The sequence below is a fragment of the Manduca sexta genome, chromosome 22 (genome assembly GCF_014839805.1).
Source record: "Manduca sexta isolate Smith_Timp_Sample1 chromosome 22, JHU_Msex_v1.0, whole genome shotgun sequence".
NCBI lineage: Eukaryota > Metazoa > Arthropoda > Insecta > Lepidoptera > Sphingidae > Manduca > Manduca sexta.
The window spans coordinates 2,581,032-2,599,911 of NC_051136.1; the positions used below are offsets into that span (position 1 = coordinate 2,581,032).

At 33.1% G+C, this 18,880-nt stretch overlaps 1 protein-coding gene across 1 annotated transcript in view; it reads right to left on the minus strand.

The window, feature by feature from the left end:
- Positions 1-18,567, minus strand: part of LOC115452657 — a 42,211-nt gene extending 23,644 nt beyond the window's left edge. The window contains exon 1 of the mRNA XM_030181237.2: positions 18,320-18,567. Coding sequence (XP_030037097.2) covers positions 18,320-18,356 — 37 coding nt within the window. The 5' untranslated portion in view covers positions 18,357-18,567. The remainder of the gene's footprint in view (positions 1-18,319) is intronic.
- Positions 18,568-18,880: the final 313 nt, after the last annotated feature.

The following is an 18,880-nucleotide window of genomic DNA, read 5'->3' on the forward strand; positions in this document are numbered from 1 at the left end:
TATCAAACTGTACTTTTATCCACTAATCAAATTAGTACTGACAGAGGCGTCACACACAATGATAGAATTTGTTGTATTTGTTTAAATTATTACGCGAATACGTTATTTAAGTAATGTGTGTATTACCTTAACTAACTATTTTTTTTATTCGTGCACGGCAAAATTATCCCACTGCATCTAATAGTAAGTGGAGTGGGTCCCATAGAATGTCGACTGCCGAGAGATGATTACCCCTCGGCAGTCGACACAATTATGCCGGCCTGTTAGAACCGGATATGCACAGGCTGATCCCTGGAACGCGACACACTTACGTGAGCTACTATGGTGGGTTTTAACATCTTGTGTATGGTGGTCGCTATCCGGGCGGATATAAAATATATTCTACAACCAGAGCATACATTTGAACCAATTCACTCTAAGATACAACGTATATATTAAAAGAAATGTGTATTTTTTCATTTTACTTAAACTCACTGCACTCAGCATCAGGTGCAGTGGAGTGCTGTGTCCGGAAAAGGAAATGTTTTTCTTTAGTATTATGGTTTTTGGACATAATTTAACGGGGATCTCAGTTGAATTTATTTTCAAGTGGATATTAGAATTTTATTATTATCTAGGTGTTGCTAGCAGCTTCGGCCACTTAAAAACCTATCGCGCTATAAAAATGCTTAAATCACTTTCGATACAAATCGCTATCGGTAAAACGTCAGCGCCATCTTTTAAAAAATAAACAAATAACCCACCGGAGGAAACTACCGAAATAAATAGCAGCCTATGTGCTAATCCAAGTCATAGACTATTCGTATGCCAAATTTAATCCAAATCCGTTCAGCGGTTACTACGTTTACTTCTGAGAAACGTACGAACATTTTCACAAATATTCGCATTTGTAATTATGGGTAAGATTAAGTCGTAGTGAGTTAAGAAACGCCACGCTGTATACATATTTGTAAAGACAATGAATGCTGCATTGAACAAAATTCTCCTAAACCTTTTGCATGTATTCATAAAGTATTTCGATTAATATATTATGCATTATACATACTTTAATCTTAAATCATTATCTTTCTACTTAACAGATACTTCATCATACCAAGTTTTGCATATTATTGTATTAGTTACGTGTGTGTACATAATATTTATGGAATGCACACTTCATGTATTTTGTAAGGTATAAACGTAAGTTCTTTAAAATAATTTACAAAGTTGTCAGTTGAGATTTGCTAGTTTTATTTATCCTCCACACACTCCTTTACACGTGCAAGCATAAACTGCTGTATGTTTAAATAGGTCCCTTAAATAAAAGCACAAATTTCATAAATCCAGTCCTGGATTTGTAAATAGGCCGTATAAGCCGCGGCTTATGGGCGATAGCCCCTTGGGAGCGGCAGATTCCAGAGGAACTCACTCGATTTAATTAATCATTCGTTTATTTAACTTTAGAGCCTTCCATAATACTTTCTCTTTCTAGTCGGTCCCTCATATCTGAGGATCGTGGTCAGCATCAGGGTTGCATCTGGAGCGGATAATCTGCCTCCACCGATTTCTGTCCAATGCGTCTCTTGCAGTTGTGTAGAATTTACAGGAGTATGTTTTTACTTGGTCGGTCCATCTCGTTGGTATGCGACCGCGAAATCTTCTGCCTTCGGTGTTCCCCACCACAATCAGTTTTTCTAAATTTTCATCGCTTCTGCGCTCTTCCATAATACAAACAAATGGAAAATTATTAAGTATTTTACAAACCTACATAAGTACATACATAAACCTACTAACCAGGCGGCGACTATTATCAGATCAAAAGCTACAAGACCATTATAAAAACAAGACCTACCACAATCGAAACGAGTTACGACTTGCTTTCTAGTATCGACGCGGAAGATTTTGGTAGAATTATGAACTCTCGGATAGTGCATATGTGCAGTGGCGTATCGGAAGGGTGCGCAGCCAAGCAGCACGGGAGCAACGACCTGTGCTATACTTGCGCAAATGTAAGATTACTGGCGAAATATCAATTGTGATTTTGACTAGACATACTCCTAAGAAAAGTTATTTTAATGCGAGTTGCATATCAAAAACTGAGTTAGAGATTTTTTCATTTGTATGTAGATTGCAAATAATGTCAACTAAAATATGTACTATATGAAATTTCAAAGTTTGATCTGCTTAATTCTTAATTTGCATCTATCGTAAATCGTAGACGCCGAAAAGTTTAACCAAGAAGTACACAATTTCTGCAACATTTTTTTGAGGCAATGTTTAAAAAGACATTAATTAGTTATAATTTGCTCAGGAAAATAAAAAGATCGTCAGGTGAAGTATGGAATTAATTTTGTTGTGAGAGCGTTAACTTAAAAACGAGAAAGTATACGTGGCACCTCAAAGCAGATATTTTATTCAAGCTATACTCAAAATTAGTTTTTTTTTAAGACTATAATTTATTCACAGCTAAATAGTGGTAAAAATTATACACAACTACCTTCTGCTTGCATACATTTTTCCTGATTAACATGATTTAATTATTTAAATTTAAAATATTTTTTCTCTCAAATTCTATTTATAAGACAAGAAAAAAAAAAACAAAATAAAACTTTAGTGACGTTAAAATAACCATTTCAATTTAAAAACACCCATTTAATTCAAAATCACAAACAGATATTTAAATTTTTATATAAAGAGATGCAACAGATACACCGGCTGATTCCTAGGCTATTCGCAAGTACGAGACAGATGAGACAGCAGTCGCTGTCGCGACGGGTTCAATCACCGATTACGCCTCAGGCGACCTACATAACATCATTCAGGTAATGCACTAGTATTTAATCTTACCGTATAGTGCGCATGAGTGCAAAAGTTTGTGCAAATGTTTGGGTGTTTGTTATATCAACTCGGAAATATTAAATGGATTTGGATGAATTTTGGTAAGCTGATAATTCATATTTTTGATTAATAATATAAAATACATTTTTCCCTGGAAAGCCTACATTGTAAGATTTATTTCGGGAAGTTCTTTAAGCGAATAAAGCCGTGAGCAATAATTTGTTAACAAATCTTTTGTAATGTCTAAAAAAATCTTACCTCACACAGTTATTTTTACTTCCTACAATTACTTATAATAACTTATATCAATAAAAAGACCCTTTAAAATGTAACACCTGCTCTTATAGCACGTGGCACCCAATAAATGCACAGTAACCAAGAGTGAGACGGCCAAAATTTAAATAGCAATTTCTTAAGGAGTAAAAGAGAGAGGACATACACAATATGGATGTGAACTGTCTGGAACAAACGACGCGTGCGTTGCGCCGGCGCGCGCGCATCGGAGTATGACCGTTGATAGCAAGAAGAGATAGTACCATATCGTTCTTTAGGTGAGACGGGGAAAAATTTACTATAAGTGCAGGTTGACTAACGGTCAAAGACTTGGTCTACTCGAAAGTGTACCGGGTTCCTGATAGATGTTAAAAACCGTTACCTGCCTGCAAAGTCCAAACCAATACTGCGAATGCGATATCGCGTTCACACGGCGTTCGGGAGGAAATATTTTTTTTATCGAAAAATGCTATATACTAGTAATTATATAGCTCATAATATTATTTATAACATAGTATATATGTAATGTGAGTTGTTTTTGGGAAATTTGATTAAAAAAAAATCCGAATCATGCGGAATTAAATAAGTACACCCTTCTGCCAGTAGAAGATATATATTTCTATATGTCCAAATAATAATTATGGTACGGATTTTTTTCTTTAGATTGTTTATTTTAATGAACATTTTGTTTAAATAAAGCTCATTGGTGTTATTTTGTTATATTTGTTTTTTTTTTAATTTTTGTCTCTATATTTAGTATTAATTACATGGTAGGTCAAATTTATCCGATGGAATAATTCACCATGGCATGGAATACTTAATTTTGTTTTCCGGATTAGCTTTTGTACACTATATCATAAATAATAGCGAGATTTTACTATTTCTTTCCAAAGCTTATTAGTATATCATTCGAACTTATAGGTTTTAGATCATTATATACAAAATTAATGAAAATATAAGCTTTAAAAATTAAATTTCGTCAACTATCCCCGGTCTTCCCTAAACACCCGTTTTAATGGTCTTTTTGCTGATATGGAGATGCGGTTGGCTGCATTTTAACTTATGGCATGTTCGCTATATGAGTCACTATGCTTTTCTAGAACTTTAACTCAGATGCAGTAACTAGGTACGTTATTATTGTATTTTAAAGCAGTGAAGTTTAAAAAGAAAACAATTGTTTATGTCATCTACATTTTCATCTGCATTAAATGTTTTTAAAATAAAAAAAGGAACATAATTGAAGCCCGACATAAAAAAAAACAAAATTTTATTGTTTATGCGTGAAAACGTCCATATACTTTTTTTTTTAATTTGGAAGTCCTTTTGCATCGATGACAGTTCCACTGACAGATGCATTTTAAAAAAGTTGACCACCTCGGGCCTTTTTACAAGAGCATTATATCGACAACCATTTGCTTGGCCTTTGAGCAAGAGCAATACCCTGCATATATCGACAACCATGTGCTATTTTTTGCTATAACAAGTAAAGCATAGGCACGCGTAAGGTTCCACGCTTCGATGGCACGAGGTGCTTTTTTTTATAAAAACACCGGAGTCTTGCTTGCACGAGCACGCGTCTTACATCTGGTCGATTTAATGTTACTTATTTTAGGTTATATTTCGACGGTCCCTACGTATAGTATTGAATCTGAAAAAATGCATTTTGCAGAATCAATACTTTGCATAGGGTATAATAAATGGTCCTTATTTAAATTAACTGCATTTTTTAAGACAATAAGGATCTGCTTATCGCCATGGTAATAAATACTAAACAAGCGATGTATATTCCACAGTCCCTACGCAAAGTATTGCATCTGCAAAATGCAAATTTGCAGATTCGGTACTTTACGTAGGGTGGGTAGGGTATTTGTGACATATTTTCCTATAAAAACATTGAGCATTTGATAGACCAAGGCAGTTCGCAGTTGGCAGTTGGTCACTGGTTGCTGATATATTGCTCAAAGTATTTCTCTAGTCAGAGATATTTCTTTTTATTTTAATCAAAATCGCTTAAAATGCTAACAACATAATCAGGAGCGATACCATAATTTTTTTAATAAAAAAAATAATAAACATTGCAATATTCTTTGTCGATTTGATCTTGGATGAACCAAAAACGGTTAAAAGGATGTCGATGGGTAACTTGTGTACTTAAATTTAAAAAAAAATATATATACAGGGGTCATTTCGGTATTGTGTAAATAAATGAAACCACATACTCGTCTTTACCTCTGCTAACAATGTGCGAAAAATCATGAATTACGAATATTTTCACAGAAATTCCCAGTTTTACTTTTCAGATTTTTTTATCATTTTGTATTTTTGTGTGAATATAGCCCGTGTGTGTTGTATTATAGTTACTTTTATCGATATTTATTTTATTTTAAACTTACACTTTATTTATTTTACTAAAAAGAAAAAGTGTTATTTTCAAAAAGATAAGTTTAATTTAGTAACGCAATGTCAAAATTACCCTGTATATTATTGTAAACTAGCTGACCCGACAGACGTTGTCCTGTCTTAACTATGAATTTGCAGCGCGCATTCTGTCAATCGCTGATAGTTATTTCAAACAATTGACAGTTATATAAAGTTAATATTTTTGTTAAGTTTTCTTAAATTTTCTAATTTTCCGAGCATTTTTTGAATTTTTCTTTCATAAGAACCTGCTCCTGACAATAACAAACACAAAAACAAAAAAAAAAATGCGAAATCGGTCCAGCCGTTCACGCGTGATGGCGTGACCAAGAGAAACAGAAACAATCATAAACAATCGCAGACCCAGCATATCCAATAAAAAGTAACCTATCAAAATCCAACTCACTTATAATAATCACAAAAAAATTGTCAATCAAGCCGTCAATGTCAAATTCCTAAGAACAATCTGAAGTTTCCCAAACTGGGAAGATCTCGAAAGTGACTTGCTTAATGTTAATAGGAGCCACTCTGCAGCGTCACTCCGCCCGCTGAATTTTTAAAGTAACTGAAGGCGAGTTAAAACTTTCCCATGCATTACGGTAACCACGTTAGTAGCTTTCGGAGAACTTTTACTTTTACCGTCGCGTCACGTTTCAATAAAAAGTTTTTTTAAGTTTGTAGTGTCTGGTGTTATTTTATATTGGATTTATGGCCCTTGATTTTTTATTCTAAGATGTTTGTAGTGGTAGTCATTTGTGGTAAATTTGATTCTTATAGATTTAAAGAAAGAAGAAATACGAAGAAAGAAAGAAAAGATTTTATTATTGCACACAAACAGTATAACGTGCACATAGTAACAAATAAAGAATAAAAACATAAAATTAAAAAGAAATATATTATACCTATTGTGCCAACAATGGGAACCCTCATTCAGCTTCTTGCTGCAGTACCAGTCTGATACCGCAGCGCTGATTTTCAATGAGGCACCCTGGGTGACGTACGGACACTAAGTAGGTGTATTACGCAAGTAAAGATAAAATATAAATACGTATACAAACATAACATAAACAAATACAAGTGAAACGAACAATTCAGAACAAGATTTCGTAATAATAAAAACAAACACATGAAAACCCGTTGGTCGTTCATTATTTACAGAGTTTAGCCATGCGTGTATCCAATTGTTCAGTGGACGGCGACCAATAGACTCATTGGTTTCTAGAAATTCAATTTATTTTCATCATATTTACTTCACCGAATTTAGTATCAGATGTATCCCTAGTTTTGAGGATTTTAACCACATTAAAAATTTAATGTGTAACTTTAGCACGAAGTTCGAATGTGATCCTAAATGCATACTAATTATGTTTTATTTATTTTAATTCGTAGTTTGCTCACCTATCAAAGAATGAGAATAATTAGGTACTCATTGCTAACCAACTCATCCAATCCTAAACAGACAAAAGAACTACTGATGCTGGCTTGTTAGACGTAAAAATAAACCACATTGGCCTGTCATCAGGAAAATCCTGTAAATCTCAATTTACAACGTCACCCTACTCGGGAGTGTCGAAAGCGTTCCCGAGCTTCCACGAAACTTATCCACTCGATTTGCATAACATGTGATATTGTCTTCAAGCGTGTCTCCACTGATACCGGCTTTATCTGACGTCACAAGGTCTTTGGTTTTTTAATATTTAAGCTTGGCTAGTGAATCGATAGGCTTTTGTGTACTGTGTCAAAGTTTCTTATACTGAATTGATAAGCTTATTTCCTCATAAATGCTGAATTATGGTGAACATGTGAAATAAATTTGATTGTGTTATGATTTTTTGAGAACATGACTGATGATTTGTTAATAATGTGATCTTTCAGAGTTAATTTTTTTTTATTTAATTGACAACGCAGTAACGAATACTCTGGTGTCTCGTGGATGTTTATTACTAACAATCAATTGACCTACTTATTCATATGCTTATGTTATAAAAACAGTATAGGTTCACGCAAAAGCCTCATACCATAAAGCTGTAGTATGAACACGCGATAAATTATAATGAGCCCAATTAAAAATATTTTTCTCACAAACCAGATCGATGTGAAGTCGTAGCCAAAGCTAGTTTAACGATTAAAATATGAAAGTACATTGAATGATTCGTGATAAATTATTAAATCGGATTTATTCATCGTTGTTAAAATAATTGGATTGTCGTCGGTTCGTTTTATCATTAACGGTTCCTTGTTACAGAATGTGTTGGAAATTGTTGATTTTACGCACACATCAAGCATTTATCCCCAAAGGGGTATGCAGAGGCGCAACTAGGGCACCCACTTTTCGCCAAGTGTGTTTCTTTTATGATTTGATAGGGTGCGAGCCTATCGTCATATTGGGTACAAAATTTGGGCTGATACTGAGCAGAAAACCCAAATATCACTTTGCCCGACCCAGGATTGGAACCCAGGACCTTAGAGTGCTGTCGTACCGCGCATGCAGCACAACTACGCCACCGATATATTCAAATTGTTTTGACCCGGTCTAAATCATTAATAAGTTTTCTTTTGAATTGAATGAAGTGTTTCCATCGTATTTACAAAGCTGACTTTTTCAAACAAAAGAAATATATCCCGCAAGATATATTGTTGAGTCCCTAAAAGTCTTTTCATAGACTTCATATTTATGATAATCAAAACAGTGTCAGTAGATGATGATTCCTCTAGAGTATAGACGTATCCATTAAGTTCATAATTAGATAGATGCACAAAACCTACCTAGTCAAGACCTGTTGATATAATCGTCAAAATTAATATTTGTGTTATGTCTACTTCTGCCCCCAAGCAACAGTGTGAAGTCAGTGTTGTGTTTTTAGCCAGTATAAATACTGAACATAATAAGACGTAACACCTTATATCTCAGGATGGCGAGCGCAGCGAAATACCAAACAATACTTTATAATTCAAGGTGTTGGATGGTGTTTTTACTGTTTATGCGCGGTTATATCGCTTACCATCAGGCGAACGGCTAGCTCGTCTCGTCATTCAAAGCAATAAAAAAATTAACATAATTTCGGTTGTGGGATTTAGCTCGTGTTTAACTAATTTAGTCATACATCGTGTTATTTGGGTCACAATTCACGATTAGTAATGTACAAAACCTTTACAGCATCAGGACCTCCTGACACAATACTCGTTTGCTGTCAACAGCAATAACTACAAAACTTAAAATTAATATGCTAAACCTTGTAATAAAATCAGTAAGGTAAATAATATCAGTAAAATCCCCCTAAACATCAGTCCACCAACATCCAAAGAATAAAACATATTAATTCCAAAGAAAAATCCTCACAATAATTTCGATCTGACGTTAATTTACGCCGAATTCTTGAGAGACGTTCGTGATTTATCATTTATGGATGAATGTATTTCTCGGTTGGCACGTGTGGTATTTGAAATTCAATTACACTGGGAATCCGCCTGCGCGGTGACGACACTTTTCAAAACACCTTTGTTATTTAGACAATGTTGCCGTGATTAATATATCACTTGGGCTTGATAGTTGATGAAGATTTAAGGATTTAAGGTATGCAGGGTATTTGGATTAAAATAATGTTTTAGACGATTATCTTAATTTAATTTCTTTTTTTATTGCTTTGTATGACTAGACTAGCTTGCCGATTGCCTGATGGTAAGCGATACGACCATAAACAGTAGAAACACCATCCAACACCTTGAATTATAAAGTATTGATTGGTATTCCACTGCGCTAGCCATCCTGAGACGTGAGATGTTAAATTTTATTCTAAACCAATAAAAGACATAGAACATCAAATAAAACTATTTTACGGATTTTATCGCGGTATAATATATTATTTTCTCCCGATTATTCGAATCCTTTCAGTAAAAGTTACAAAAAATCATTAGACGTAGAAAACAATATAATACTTAGTGCTTAAGAACATTCTAGTATAGATAAGGTAATAAGACTTCCAAATATATTTGCTGTTAATGCGAAAATATTCTGTGAGTTTTTTCCAATTCCTGTCAAAACTACTCAAATAAAAACTAGATACACTCACGAGCTTCAGAGGGGCCTGTATACTATTGGTTTTCACTTTGGTTCCATTTGGTTTTGCACTACTGGAAAACATATCCGTTAAGGGTCCTACTAAATGGAATTGAAAATGCTTGAGTTTTTAAAAAAACATGGTATTCTTTGTGGTTAGTTCCTACCTAGATACTAATAAATAACTAGGTAAGATCTACAATACTGAGTTATAAGACTTTCTCGCGTCAAAATATAGATTTTAAATCCTAGTAATATTATAAATGCGAAAGTTTGTGAGGATGGATATATGTTTGTGAAGGAAAACATCGTGAGAGAAGTTTCTTATCCTGCATACTTGAGAGAAGTTCTCTATAGGAATTTTCGAGGGTGTGTGAAGTCTACCGATCCGCAGTAGGCCAGCGTGGTGGACTAAGGCCTTATCCCTCTTAGTAGGAGAGGATGCCCGTGCCCAAAAATGGGATAGTATATAATACAGGGCTTATATTATAAAATAAAGTGCGAAACATCAATGCAATAAATAAGGATCTAAATAAAAATAAGTACCTATTCGATTTTACTTTCTGTTACTTCGATAAATGTAGACGTCAGAGATGGTTAAATACATAGTCAAGCTTCTTTGTTCGCGTCACGCTCTAGTTACAGACACTACGTTTCGATTGCGTGGAATCTAATTATGAGGTGATATACCAGTAGTATATTCTAGTAGTTTCCTTATTTATATAGTTTCAGATTATATGTTTTAAAATTTCACAGGCAGTTAAGTATAATAGAATCACTTCATGTTTGGTTATGATTTTTTTCATCTAAATTTGAACGGCTCATGACCTAATCAGCCATACGTTAAATAGATGAAAGCAAACTCCTGATTGTGATTACTTATAAATTCTTTTAAACGAAACGTTAGGAGCGAATTAAAATATAAAAACCGCGATGAAATCCGAAAAATAGTTTTATGTTGAACTTTGATTAAATTGAGTTTATTAGTTGCCTTAATAAACTTTTAAAAGTCTTTATACTAAGCAAAGATCGCATAAACCCCGCATTCTACATTTAACCCTATAAAATTAGAACAGAAACACGTATAAGTAATAATATTACACTATAATAATGCGAAAGATCATTTTTTACATTCTTAAATCTTATAATCTTTAACAGTCTAACAAAGTTACTGAATGGTGTAAGGTCATTTTCTTCACAAAGCCGAATTTTAAACAAACCAGTATTATCAGCTAAGGATAACGCTTTAGAACTATGTACGTTGTGACCACACGTTTTGATTTAGGCAGATTTATTAGGACATTAAGCGAAAAGAATCTATTAAAGAAACAAAAAAATGTCATGGCGTGGCGAATACGATTATTTTAATTTATAAATTAAAAAACACACTACATTGAAAATATTTTATGTAAGAAAATATAAATGTAATTTTTTAAAATGAGTACTTAACATATTCTTTTTTTATGTGATTATCTACCAATATGAATAGTAAGTAATAATTTGTCCTAATAATTATTAACTATTCGTAATATTTAAGTTTAAATGAAAATGTAATGCTAATTACACTTGTCAGTTTGTAAAAAAGGCCTTTTCAATCATCCCATTTTTTAATCATAAAACAAACAAAATGAGATTTTTTTAAAACTGTCCTTTTTGTCTAAAACTGTCCTTTTTCAAACATTGGTCATGGACACTTCACAACGCCTTGAAAAACTTTAAACTTTAGCTTGGTTATATTTACTGGCCTTACTCCAGACTGTATTGTTTCCAAAAACTGATCTTTTGTGCTAGGGCACAATGCTTCTGAAATAGAGGGTGAAATTTTGTTGAAAATGTATGTTCAGTATGCAGATGCAGATTTTGTACTTATACTGCATGTCAAAAAGTTTCTTAGAGATGAGAAGGATCTCATTCGTCTGGTTATATTTTCGGTTATACGTAGGAGATTTGTGTATATTAAATGCGGCAAATGCGGTTGTTCAGAGGGTTACACACTTGGTAAATGTAGATCTTAAGATGGAAAGGAAGTAGACAAGAGCACTCATCATATTAGAAGAAGCATGGTGCTGTCCTTAGCAGAAGAAAATTTGGAGAGGTATGATGTTTTGGACAATATGGACAATAACGGTGTTACTTCATATTACGCTATCCGATTCGTACAATTAAATTTAATTCAAATTTATGTGCTGCACTCGTTTCGGTTACCATCAGGCAAACGACTTTGCTTATGGCAAAGCAGGGAAGAAAATCTTTTTTTAATTAATTACGTAGTAACATTCCTTCATTGTCGTTTCGAGTTTATTGACAGTAAAAAGTTTAGTACCAGCTTGCGAAGCATGTACTGAACTAAATCCGTCTACAACTTGTACGTACAGAAACCTATTTACCTTTTATGTTTTCTTTGTTCATAGTTCTGATAATATTATTGTTAATCTTTTTTTATCGTGTATATTTATGATGTTTTTTGTGTTATTTTTGCCGTTTGTTTTTCTTAACTGTTTTGTGTTTTATGAAGTTTGTTCTTATTTATATTGTGTTTCAACGTGTTTTTTAGTTAGTATAAACATTATTTTTTTCAGAAATATCTAAAGATATTAGTAAAGCCATGTTTACGTCTATATTTCTATTTAACTGCAGTGAAAGATTCAAAGATATAAAGCTAAACGCCACAAAATCCGCAATTTATCATCAGCCCTTTCAAGTGAAAACATAAAGCCACGTGAGAACCTCTTTAAACCATCGGACCTAATTTGAGTTTACATCAAACATTGCCACTTTCCGCAAACTGTCCTATCTTGCTTTATAAGCGAATAAACTTGGCTTAAGGCCCTTTCCCCTTTAGTGTCGCTTAACAACTTCGCTTAACATTCATTAGAACAATTTGTCTTTCATTAACCTGTCAAAATTAGAATGGACAGGTTATTTTTCTGTCATGTCCTGTCGATAGTTTCTGGAAAATAAATGATAGTAAAACAGTAATCATGGGTGAAAAGTCTTTTTGTAGTAGATCCCCTTTCGTGCTTACAAAGGAAAATAAAAAAAAGTTTAATTAAATTAAGAGTTATTGTGCTGAAGGTGCGATTTTGTTATGTTTATGTATGTTTTTGTTAATTAACTAGCGACCCGCCCCGGCTTTGCACGGGTGCAATGCTGAATATGTAATGGATGTTATTATTATACATATAAACCTTCCTCTTGAATCACTCTGTCTATTAAAAAAAACCGCATCAAAATCCGTTGCGTAGTTTTAAAGATTTAAGCACACATAGGGACAGAAAAAGCGACTTTGTTTTATATTATGTAGTGATTATAGTTGTAGTTAGTAAGGTATCTTTTGATGTAATTAAATAGATTATAATATGGGAAGATCCACTTGTAGGAATCAAGAACAGTCGAACGGATTACGATAAGATTTCAAAGAGAAATAGTTTTTTTTTCCCTGGGAAGAACATAGGTTACTTCTTAACCCGAAAAAATATATAATAGGACTTTCATCCCAGCAAAACTCTGTCACGGAGGCAAAGGCACGAGCAAATTTATTTAATTTATAATTTAAGAGAAAACTACAAAACGTAGCTTAGTATACAGCCGAGCTAAGCTCAAAAGCGGTATCTCAAAAAAAAACAAAATCTTGACTTTTACGTCATCAGGTAGCTTAAAGAAATACCCATCCAATGAACTTACATAACTGTATCTTGTTTAGAACTTGTTAAAAAAACCTTAAAAGAGTGTCTCTCTCTCATTTTTACATAAAAAAATATAAAACTATATTTACAAAACTGTGATTATCTCAAAATAAGGTTTCCCTGACATACCGCTTTTGCGCTTAGCACGGCACACATATACCTTGTTTGTGATTATGAAGTCGTTAAATTAAATTATTGTCGCTATTATTACTGTCTTGATAGTATATTAAGATAGTTTTATCACATAGAAACATGAATGAAAGTTTATCAATATATACTTAAGCAATAAATATATTATTATCTTAACATATGCGGGTCAAAAGGCAATGATATTATCTTCATCCTGTTATAACCTATTTATTGACTTGAACAACTAATAGTTTCACTTATTTTCAAATACAAATACAAATGTTTTATTGCTAAATGTAGTTGCAACAAAATGTTTATATATAAAACATTCTACCGGGTTAGGTACCGGTGTGCAATACAATTTTACTACACTGTGTACTCAAAAAAGTAGTAATCGTTTAATAGTTTTTTTTTTTATATAATATAAAATTCACATTATATTTCTTATAATTTTCCAATATATTTTTTTAAGAATGGAAGTCATGAATTTATTCAAAAGTGTTTATAAATGTACAAGGAAACGAATTTTACTCTTCAAATCAAAGCATTATTGACTAGTCTGGTGGAATAGTTGCATGCGCGGTACAACACTGAGGTCCCGGGTTCAAATTCCGGGTCGAGCAGTGATATTTGATTTTTGTGTTCTATCAGCCTGGAGTCTGGAATTATTGTCCGATATGGTGAAAGGCTTGTCTCTTATCATGGAATGAAACGCACATGGCAAAAGTAGGTGCAATGGCTGCAACTCTGCCTACCCCTTCGGTCATACAGGCGATCTGTGTTTGCTTTTTGTTTTGTAATAACTTTACAATCACAACATAACATTGTTTTGTAAATAAGTATTTATTATGCATGTTATAAATTGTTTTGATGATGGATGTTTTTAGCCATTCTTACATATTATAATATAAATATTAGTTATAGCATCGCATTAGTGTTAACTGTAATGTTATAATGTATTTAAATAAATAAATAAAATATAAAAAAGTCCCTCGCCCCGTCTGTTTGTCTGAACGCAATAAACTAGAAAGTACTAAACGGATCTTCATACGGTTTGCATCAATAGACGGAGTAATTCACAGCAGTGGCGACGGGTGAAAATTTTCTTAAGTAACCCGATGCATTGAGACATCTGAGAAGTTCGAAGGTGTGTGAAGTCTACCAATCCGCACTAGGCCAGCGTGGTGGACTAAGGCCTAATCCCTCTCAGTAGTAGAGGAGGCCCGTGCTCAGTAATAGGCAAGTATATAATACAGGGCTGTTATTATTATTATTTAACCCGATGCAGCAAAAAATGCTTTAGTTAACATATCGCGGCCAATTTAATAGAAAACAAAAACGAAGACGAACACAAATAAACCTAAAAGGGAAGCCGGTAGGAATCAGGTTATATGGACGCTTCACCACTGTTTCACAGGAAAGTTTTATGTGCATAAATAATAAAATAAAATAAAAAAAATAAAATACTTTATTTATCACGTAGGCGAACAAAGTTGCACTTATGATACGTCAAAACAAAGAATAATAATAATTATTATTTCTAAACAACTATTAAAATTACTTATATAACTATGGACATTTTAAATTAGGGATAAAACTTATACAAAAGACAAGGTACAAACCGAAGTAACCAGCTCGGGCTGGCAAGTAGGGGGAAATGTAATGTTTTCTTTAACTTAGTTGAAATGTGACGATTATTGTTAAGATGGAAAAAATTATGTTGACTGGGAGCTTTCATTAAACTCTGCCTAATCCCTTTGAGATATAACAAAACAATGTTTGGCGGTATTGTTTCTCTTTTATGAGTCTATAGGAAAGTCTGTGATGCATGTATCTATCTTTTAAGAATAGTATACTATACCCATTTTAATATGGTCACATATGTTTTTTTTATTTTTTTATTTTTTTATTTATTTATTTATACATGTATTATAACACCATAACAGTTGAAACCAATGCGATGTTATACAGATTTAATTTTAACAATCTACTTCAACACATCTATGAGCCATTTCAGTGAATTCTGACAGGTTACATATAAATATAGCCAAGATCTGAAATATAGTATTAAGCAATCGTATGGCCCGTGACGCAGGCGCAAACCTTAGAATATTTGTTCGCGGTGTTTGAAGGCGGAACAGAGGTAGGTGGCGCCGAGTGCTGACGCGGCCGCTCGGCACGCACAGCTATACCGCGGTATAATGTAATTAGAAAGTCATTTATACGGAAAATATATCTTATTTATCAAATTAAATAGTTAGTTAACTTAAGCATTTCATGCGCATTATTATTGCCTTTAACACCATGCAATTTAAATGAATACCTTCGGAGATATCGCAAAATTAAAACTATGATGCTCAAAGTAAATTCAAGCGGTCAACGACTTACGTGCGCTGAACGCGTTCGCTCACAGTTGCTAAGTGCACGCAGAGAGATAATAGGACAGAAAAACGCAGGCATATGCGAGAGACGAAACTGGGACAGGTCGTGAGTTAAGTATAAAACGAATTGATTTTGATAAATGCTATAGTTATATGCACTTCTTTCTAGAGAATACGAAGGCTGGGCAGTCGAACTAAACAATAAATAATCAATATATTAAATAACGTAATGCATTTCCACTAATTCAAGTCACGATGGCAACACAGGCCATCATAGTCCATTGAATATTTAATCCCATAATAGACTTATTTCCTATTCAGTTCTAACAAATGGATATTATATTCCATGCAATTGCAGTGTATTTCAACGCAAAGTTTGAAAAGTTCTCGTCAGACTTTGAAAAATATACAAGTTATGTTCATTTCACTTTTATGGATACAGTTTATATTGTTTAATTTATTTATTTATAAAGATACACTAAACAGATTACTGACAATAATAATCTAAATTACATTACAGTGGATCTAATGGCTAGTCAGAATCCAAATAGAAGAGTATACAACTTATTCAAATTAGGTGACACGTACGTATTTAGTTACAAAATAATAATTTGATCTTTAAGATTGTTTTCAAATAAGGTTGATATTTATAACGGGCTCTATTCAAAAATCTTTATAAATTGCGTTACGTAATACTTGGACAGACCCTAAAGAAAAAATCAAAAAGAAAGTCACTAAAACTGCACTCAGATATAACAATAGCACATTTCAGGCCTTTTTGTAATTCATAGCACGTTAGCCATTAAAGGTTCGCTATCAAGTCTAGATAGTGGCGACTGAGGCGATATTATTATTCCTCACTAAACTATTCCCACAAATGTAAGCTAGGTTCGGCAGCGCCACGCATTTCACGAAAGCGAGTGAAGGTCGACGCATCTTAGGAATGCGATTCTGTATTATTACTTCGCGCCAGTCGACATTGTTATGTCGGCTCGTTTGAAATCGCATACCAGGCAGAGCTCAGTACGATCCGAGTGGACATGAGTAACCTACAAGCAATGGAGTATAGTAATGTAATAAGTATGTATAATGGGACTTCAAAACGTTGTTATGCTTTCTTTAACTAAAGAACATGTGTATAATATCGATAAAAAAATATGGTTTTCTGACATCAAAATATTCTTGAATATGTTGTTAAGATGGCCTAGTTGGGAGTCGGACTGACTACAGAGGTGAATGTCCTCAGGTTCATAACCCAAGGGTATGCACCTCTGAATTTTCTAAAGATATGTGGGTATGATTTGTGAATTATCGCTTGCTTTCGCCGCGAAGGAAAACATCGTAGAAAAATTACATATATGAGAAAGCCTCCAAGAATTAGGAAGAAAGAATAGAAAAGGTATGTAGTCTGTCAATCCGCAATAGGCCAGCGTGGTGGACTACGGCCCGTGTCCAGCAGTGGGACAGTATAACAAAATACAGGGCTGATATTATATATAACTACGTTTAACTAGAAATTTGTTTAAAACAAGTGTTTCAATCAATGTATAAAAACTTCAATGATTTAATACTAAAAAGTACAAAACAATTTAACTCAGAACTATTTTTGTAACCACAGATGCTTAACAAGTTAAAGGCTACATCGGCGAACGTATCGTGTCTTATAAGTAAATAAAAGTATGTGAAACTGAAGTTTAAAATGTAATTTCTTAACATGTAATGTTTCCGAAGTATTCCTGAGAGTACAGATACAGAGGTCATTGACCCACCTGGTGATATCACTTTATGAACTTAATGTGAAAGGACACGAGTCTCATCATTTTTAATAATTATCACTTATGATTTTTACACTAATTTATTAGCGCGGTCTTTCTCCCTTTTATATATTCTATGAATGATTATCAACATATAATATTTATGAATGGGGAGTATAAAATTTTTTTTTTCCTAAAATATTTTGTCCCTAATCTTAATGAGTAATAAACTATTTTATGTCGAAAGATTTATTTATTTATTTATTTGGGAAACAAACAGAACAAATTATGACTTAAAATAAATGAATGTAAATTAAGGTTCTTAATCCAACACAGTTTCCACTAATAGGTAATACATACATAGAAGAGAGACGAAAATTAAAGATGTATATAAAATTGGTATAAATAAAAAAAAAAATCTTTAACAGTATAAAATTGTTGATAACGATACGGCCTCATTAACTGGATCTAGAGCTGTGAAATACTGCGTGTGAGTTCCTTATATAATGTAGAGTAGTTAATTTTATTTTCTTACGATGACGGATACAAAAATTGGTCCTAAAATTCTAGACTACATTAACCACAAAATTGTTTAGTTTATTACTAAATGAAAATGTTAACAATATAAATAAATATAAAACTGTTTTCTATAATGCGTTCATAAATAAAAAAAAAATACTCACAGGAAACACGTCTCCTAATAAAAAATAATCACATAAAAAGCTATTCTAAATTTAAATAATAATTATTTTAAATTAAAATAAATTCCATATTTGAAAACAGAAAAAAATTATAAAAACTCACATTGCGCGATAATCGATAACTTCAATAACCACAACATTTTATTTTGTAAATCCAAAAACACTGCGTCCAATCCTTGCACGTGCGCACCGTATCGCGAGTGACCGCAACGTGTGCGGGGTTCGAACTTGTGCCGGTAACTAACCAAGCAACTGTCGTTCGGCAGCAACAGACCATATCGGAAGTACTCGCTGTATTGTGTTGATATTGGATAATTTATTTAATACTCGTTACACACTGGCACGTTGGTTTGGTGATTTTTTTTCATGCAAAAAATGTGCACGTTGTTTTGTCTTTAAAAAAAGTTGTTATACTTAATTGCGAATCGATTAATTATCAAATATATCGAATATATAATATCGATTAGGATTTTGTGTCGCCTTATTGTATTTGTAAAAAAAGGCTATGTGAAAATATTAAATGCTGTTTGTTGTTTTGGTTAAGAATAAAAAATGTTCATTCATTTTATTTTCTGTTTGCCACGAAGGTGAAATGTAGCATACTATTAAGATGGGATATTACTTATTTTATTATCCTTTTAGACCTTCTTGGAAGATACAAATG